We start from the raw sequence: 7,500 nt of genomic DNA, 5'->3' as shown, positions 1-7,500 counted from the left end.
CTTTCTCTCTCTATATATTTTCTACCCTCTATCTCTGTCTCTGTCTCTGTCTCTGTCTCTCTCTCTCTCTCTCTCTCTCTCTCTCTCTGTGCACCCCTCCACTCCCTCCCCATCTACATGTCCACAGGTCTCTCGCGTGCACAAGCAGGACTGCGCACGTGCATCAATCATAATTATAACGATGACATATGCTACTACGAATCATTCACTGATGCCAGCTGGATGTGTAGGCCTTTTGTCACTGTCAGTGTTTTCACTCTCCAGGGTTGCACATCATCGGCTGAATATGATCCCGGTGGGGTCTGTTTTGATTATCATATTCCTCCGGTTTGTTACGTTCGTTCGCGACACGCACACACGTGCTCGTGCTAACATCACGTGTACACTCACATACACGCGCTCGGGCCAGCGCGCACACATACACACACACGCACATACACGCACGCATTTATTTATTGATTATACATTTTTATCAGCCAAAGGCACATTCACAGAAAAAATCAGCTGGGTATACCCTCTCATATTGGTATTAAAGGAAATGAAATGGCCGACAGAGCAACGAAAAAGGGTACACAAAGAAAAGAGAATACTTTTGAAATACTTATTCAGCAATCAGTATCAGGATGTTGCGGACTGTTAGAGCCTTCAATGTGGAGCAGATGTCAAGATAGTACTCAGGAGTTCATATCCAAAGGAAAAGATGTTTACAACTGAAATTACACAATAAAAAATGATAGATTTCCCTTCATACTATTATAGACTGGTCACCTCTTTGGTGTCGCGTATAATATTGAATGCTTTCAAGACAAAGTTTAACAAAAACATAAAATTGTGGATGTGGTAAACAGATCACAGGAAACCATACATTGATTCAATGTTAAAAGGATTATTAGGTTACTTCCAAAGTCATGCAAAGTCAGACAATTTTCCGAACAAAAGATGAAAGAAATAATGTCCAACCAGTTACTGTTGTTCGAAATTGCTGAATCCCTGTTACATAGTCCAACAGGAGTGTTTCTTTGACGCTAACCTCCGATATTTCAGTCTGTTGGGTTTTTTGGTTTTTTTTCGTTTATATCGTTGATTGCTGTTTCACAGATTTTTACAAATTGTTGCTTCTGTTGTTCCAGATTATCATTACTTTGCATATCCCCCTTTAAGTACCACCCCAACCACATTCTCATCTTCTACACACACACACACACACACACACACACACACACACACACACACACACACACACACACACACTCAAAGCACGCACATAGAGTATATATGATAAATCATGTCAAACTTGATATGAAACTAGATTCTCAAATGAATGCAAGGAAGTCGATATGACATTCCGAGACGTACTATCAATTTTCTTAGCCCATATTTGCCTCTCAAAGACAATTCGGGCCGGGGATTCTAAGACTCGGCTTTAATTTAGTCCAAGCGAACACTCGCCGCATCTTCGTCTTGACCGCTCCTTTGATCTTACCGCCCTCCAATTCGATGCAGTGTCTGTTCGGTTTGTTTCCGGAAAAAAATAAAGAAAAGAAAAGAAACTTGGGGAAAATAGACAACATTTGATTTTGAACTTGCCTTTTATTTGTGTTTCTAGAGTATACCACGCTTGTTTGTTGTTGTGTGTTGTTGTTTGTGTGTGTTGTGTGTGTGTGTGTGTGTGTGTGTGTGTGTGTGTGTGTGTGTGTCTGTCTGTCTGTCTGTCTGTCTGTCTGTCTGTCTGTGTATTTAATTGGAAGTCGAACTTGCAGACAAGCGTGATCACTTCTAGAATTTCCTGCTGTTTGCTTTTTGAGTGAACACATCGTTCACTTGCGAGAGTATTCCGAGAGTAGTTCTGAGAAATCTCTGTATCGTCTCTCTTTTAAAGTCGGATTTGACTTCTTTCAGGCGTATTGTGTGTGTGTGTGTGTGTGTGTGTGTGTGTGTGTGTGTGTGTGTGTGTGTGTGTGTGTGTGTGTGTGAATTACAAACGTGAGAACCAGATTTACCTATCTGGGATTTTTCTGTGAATTCCTAAAATGACACCTCTTGATCCAGATGTCTTTCCAGATTTCATTCTCTGTTTTAAATGTATCGTTCCGTGGATATTCCAAGATTTTTTTTTTTTTTTTTTTTAAATCGAATGTATGGTTTATATAGTTTATGCAATATTTTCCATCTCTAAACTTTGTGAATCTATTTAAAATAGAAACGAGTTTCCCTTGGATGTTTCTCTGTAAATAACCTAGGTGATCATATCAAAACCAAGATTAACATCCAGCTGACATTTGTTATATCATTAACATTTGCGTTTGTGTCTGTACTCACCCTTTTTCTGACAATTTTTCCCATGACCCGAACTATAGCCACCATGCAATATTGCTTCATGTCTGGGATACTGCTGGAAAATGTCAAGAGTTACTTACGTGTTTTGGTCTTTTTTTCGTGTGCATAATTATTTTCCTCCGGACGCTGGTGTATAACTCTGGGACATAACAGAACCTTGTTAGCTATAATTCGTCTGATGCGTTACATTACTTCATGTCTGGTCAGCACTTCATCATTGCACCCATTGTGTGTTATGTGATATGTTATATAACCTTAAAAGATAAAACTGGAACAGCAAACGACCGGGTGATTCCGGAGGAAGATTTTTGTTTTATGTCCAAAGTTTTGCTTTATGTCCTAAGTTTTGTTGTTGTTGTTGTTGTTGCTGTTGTTATTGTTTTTGTTGTTGGTGTTGTTTGTTGGGTTTTTGTTGTTGTTGTTGGTTTGTTTGTTTGTTTGTTTGTTTGTTTTTGTTGGGTTTTTTTTGTTGTTTTTTTTGTTTTTTTTCTGGTGAAATAACTTTGAAAGGGTATTTGTATGTGTACCACTGCACAGGTATTGTGAAAAAAAAAAAACGAAAAAAAAACAAACAAACAAAAAAAAAAAAAAAAACGCGTGTGCGCACTCGCACGCACGCACGCACGCACACACACACACACAAAATACAAATCCCATGATCACTTACTTTATGTCCGAGCAGCGTGCGTGTTCACGCATTGCAATAAGTAGCTTTTTTTTTTTTTTTTTTTTTTTTTCGTTGGTGCGGAAGATATATAGCTCAGAAGGTCGAACTGGCTTCCATACTTATTTCAGTGACACACCACAGGTCACTCTGACTTAGGTCATGGAGAAGTAAACATGGCTGAAATTCAGGTCACTGAGATCAGACGAACATAATTTGTCAAAACAATTTGACCTGTTCGCAGTGATTATTGTGTAGATTACAGGCGAAGATTTGTCTGACGACTTTTCTACGATCTGTCAAAATCCTAAAGTAAGTCATGATGTTAGACAGGGAAAGTTTGAAACTTTGAACGAGACACACACACATATATATATATATTATGATACGAAAAAAGAAAACACAGAAAACATAGAATTGTTCTGTTTCCAGAAAACAACTTTTGGTGCACCTGAAGCGGTGACAACATGTGTTTTTGTTGTGTGTGTGTGTGTTTTTTTTTTAAATCTTTTTTGTTTTCTTTACTACAACCTTGAAAATGTCTTGGGTAAATGAAATGCCTGAAAATTACACAGTTTAAGCTGTGTTTTTTCATCCATTACAGTAGTCAGTTTAGCGCGCTGTGAATGGACGGATGCGTTTTGAAAATCTTCGCTTCCGAGTTGAAAATATGGTGTTCAGTCACTCTAACTGCAGTTGTTTTGTTTTGTTTTGTTTTGTTTTGCTTACATTCTAATTTAATGGTTTATGATTATTTCTACAGAACACATCAGTAACGATAATCCAATCCCCTTTCCATGTTCGCTTTTACTGGAATTTTGTTTTGATTCACACTTGTCCCCTCTTCTTTACTGCTTTTAATATCCACTCTCTCTCTCTCTCTCTCTCTCTCTCTCTCTCTCTCTCTATATATATATATATATATATATATATATATATCTGTGTGTGTGTGTGTGTGTGTGTGTGTGTGTGTGTGTGTGTGTGTGTTTCCCACAACCTGCACAAGTGAATCTTCAAAGTCTTGCCTCACCATCGTCATCATCATCATCATCATCATCATCATCATCATTATTATGATTATTATTATCGTTGTTGTTGTTGTTATTAACATTCATGAAAGAAAAAAAAAAGATTACGTTTCACACAAGACAAAATATGTCATGCATGACAAAAAAAAAAAAAAAAAAAAAAAAAAAAAAAAAAGGAGAGTGTAATCCAATAATTATGATGTTACATTTTGTGGTACGGTTGCAGTGCTGGACAACTCTACCGGAGCCAGCAACCGCCGGCCGTGGCTAGTGCTCTGGCACTCCTACCGACGGGCGTGTCTCTGTGCCGACGGCTGCGACCGCGAGTTCTCCAGAGAAGGTCAGGAGCTTGGCTTGACAAGGGGGTTGGGGAGTGGAGGGGTGTGTGTGTGGGCAGGGGGGGGGGGTGAGGGGGGCGGGAGAAGCGAGAGGGAGGAGGGGGGGGGGGCGTGGGTGGGGGGGTGGGAGGGGGGGGGAGGCGTTGCGTGACAAAATTATTTGAATGTCGCACAACACGAGACAATGATATATGTGTCGGACCCTCAACTATGTGTGCTTGAAGTGCGACTATGATAAATTATATGCCGTGGGCGTTGGTTATTGGGGGGTGGGGGGAGGGGGAGGGGGGGTCTTGTGAGTGAATATGTCTTCTTCGTTTTTTATGGTTTTTTTTTTTTTTTTTTTTTACTGTCTGTGTTTCTGTTCTAGTCTCTTGGCTGTTGTTGTTGTTGTTGTTGTTGTTGTTTTCTCTGAGTGGGTCAATGTTCGTCTGCTCCTTACCTCTCTTCTTCTGTCTCACTTTCTGTCTCTGTCTCTCACTCTTTCTCCTCTCACCTTCTGACCGTGTGTGTGTGTGTGTGTGTGTGTGTGTGTGTGTGTGTGTGTTGCGCATGCGGGAGTGGGCGCGCCAACTCGTAATATGTTCGAGTTGGAGCTCTGCTGATATTTTTTTGTTGTTGAATCAAATGGTTACCACCACACCCTTGTTTACAGGGCTTAATTGCTAAATGGACAATAAAAACATGTCAGTGTCAGTGTCTCTCCTTCTGTCTGTTTGTCTCTGTTTCTGTCTGTCTGTCTGTCCCTCTCTCTCTGTCTTTCTCTCTCTCTGTCTCACCCCCCCTCTCTCTCTTTTCCCCTAATGTTTCTATCTCACTTCATGTTTCCCCCGTTTTCATGCGTTTTTCTTTTTTTTAATTCTCGACATTGATTTCTAGAAATGTTCTTCAATCAAAACTAGAAACATAGAAAGTGCGTGTGTGTGTGTGTGTGTGTGTGTGTGTGTGTGTGTGTGTGTGTGTGTGTGTGTGTGTGTGTGTGTGTGTGTGCGTGCGTGTGTGTGTGTGTGTGTGTGTGTGTGTGTGTGTGTGTGTGTGTGTGTGTGTGTGTGAGAGAGGGAGAGAGAGAGAGAGAGAATCCATTCCAACTGAAAAATTCTTACATTTGTTTTTTTTTCCTTTTCCTTTTCTTCATTTCTTCTTCTTCTTTTTTTTTTTCTTCCTTCATACAACACAGAATCCCTGTCCAGCTGCTCGGAGCAGAACGGCGGAAGGGGCCCGGTGCGCAGCAACCTCCTGCGCAGGGCCAAGCGGAAGTCGCTGCGCATGTCGGTCTTTATCGTGCTGGCCTTCATCGTCTGCTGGAGCCCTTACTACATCATCTTCACCGTCTGCCTCACCTTCCTCGACTGGAAGGAGATCGACCCCAAGACCCTGCTGTGGTTCTCCTTCATCGGCCTCTCCAACTCCATGCTCAACCCCATCATCTACGGGGCCTTCCAGCTTTGCAAGGTGCATAGACACAGGTTTGTTTTTCTTGTAGTGTTGTTTGCTGCCAAGGCGCCCCTTGTAGATCTCTTTCTGTTGTAGATTAGTTTGTTGTTGTTGTTTGGTTGGTTGATTGGTTGTTTGGTTTTTGTGTTGTTGTGTTAGTGGTTTCGTTTTGTTTTGTGGGTGTGTTTGTTTCTTCTTCTTTTTTTCTTTTTTTTGTTTGTTATTTGTTTGGTCCAGGTTTTGTTGTTTTGTTTTTGTGTTGTTGGTTGTATATTTTCGCTGTTGTTATTTGTGTTGTGTTTTGTTTGTTCTTGGTTCGTTTGTTTTGTTGTTGTTGTTGTTGTTGTTGTTTTGTCTGGGAGGAAAACGTCTTTTCGTGACTCACCCTCCCCACTTCCCGAACCGCCACCACCACCACCACCACCACCACCAGCAGCGCATATCCCTTCTTGTCCACGTGTGGATGAAGTAAACCTTGATGGCACCGTGTTGTGTCCTCTGTAACTGCTGTTAATAACTCAAGGTGTATTCAACTCTAAACTGGTCCCTTTGCTGGTTGGCTGGTTTCATTTGGAGGTGGTCCCCTCTGTTGTGAAAGAACAGAGTATATTTTTTTTCCCGTGAAATAAAAAGTAAAGTCATTCATGTTCCACGTTTAGTTGACTTAAAATCGATCTGAAGATCTGAGGGAGAGAGGGACATTTTTTTTTTTTTTTTTTTTTTTTTCATGAAAATGTTTTGAGTTAGGGGACCACTTCGTTTCGCATACGAACATGTTTCATGTTGGCAGCAAACATGGTGACCTTGACCTTTGGCAGGAGGGGGAGTGGAAAGAACGAACGAAAAGAAGTTTTCTCTTGCACGGCCTGATGAATTTTCAGTCCTAAGTATAGAGCAAGATTAGTTGTGTTTTTTTTTAGTCTTCTGTCTAGTCTTATCCTGCATTTTGTCTTATTGTGTGGTAGTCTCCTTCTCTTAAGTGTTCATCTTCTCTGTCTGTCTGTCTGTCTGTCTCTGTCTCTCTGTCTCTGTCTCTCTCTCTCTCTCTCTCTCTCTGTTGTTCTGTCCAATGCGTGAGAGAGTTATCAAATGAAGAGAGTCGGATGGTGGGTAGCGAGAGTGAGAATGGAGCATGTTCGTGTGCATGTTAGGCTTTGTGAACGCGCGAATGCAAATCATACATTCTTGTATGTAGAGATGTAGGTACCATGGCTTTCAGTAAACTGGAAATTGTCCAAATAGACAAAGAAGATGAGAACGTGACTTAAACCCATGCTTACATACCAACATTAAGAATGATGCCTTCCTAAACTGTCCTTCAAATAAATAAATAAATAAATAATAACCCAAAACACGGTAATGACCTTCCCATACATTTTGTATATGGACAGAAAACTGGCCCCACTGCTATCACAAGTATAAGAAACTGGAAAATGCATGATTTAACTCATCGAAAAGGCCAGATATATTTATTTGCACAACACTTTGTATTTGCATTTCTTTTTGTCACGGCAGATTTCTCTGTGTGAAATTCGGGCTGCTCTCCCCAGGGACAGCGCATCGCTACACTACAGCGCCACCCTTTTTCTTGTATTTTTTTCCTGCGTGCAGTTTTTGTTGGTTTTTTTTTTCCTATCGAAGTGGATATTTCTTCAGAATTTTGCCAGCAACAACCCTTTTGTTGCCGTGGGTTCTTTTA

General features: G+C 40.8%; 1 protein-coding gene across 1 annotated transcript in view; it reads left to right on the top strand.

Annotated features, from left to right (window-relative positions):
* Positions 1 to 7,500, top strand: part of LOC143282416 (gonadotropin-releasing hormone receptor-like) — a 282,537-nt gene that overhangs the window by 212,221 nt on the left and 62,816 nt on the right. The window contains exons 5-6 of the mRNA XM_076588049.1: positions 4,256 to 4,369; positions 5,545 to 5,819. Of these exons, the coding sequence (XP_076444164.1) occupies positions 4,256 to 4,369; positions 5,545 to 5,819 (389 nt within the window). The remainder of the gene's footprint in view (positions 1 to 4,255; positions 4,370 to 5,544; positions 5,820 to 7,500) is intronic.

This window comes from Babylonia areolata, chromosome 5 (genome assembly GCF_041734735.1).
Source record: "Babylonia areolata isolate BAREFJ2019XMU chromosome 5, ASM4173473v1, whole genome shotgun sequence".
Taxonomy (NCBI): domain Eukaryota; kingdom Metazoa; phylum Mollusca; class Gastropoda; order Neogastropoda; family Buccinidae; genus Babylonia; species Babylonia areolata.
The sequence above is the reverse complement of the archived record's forward strand: the minus strand, read 5'-3'. Positions and strand labels throughout refer to the sequence as shown.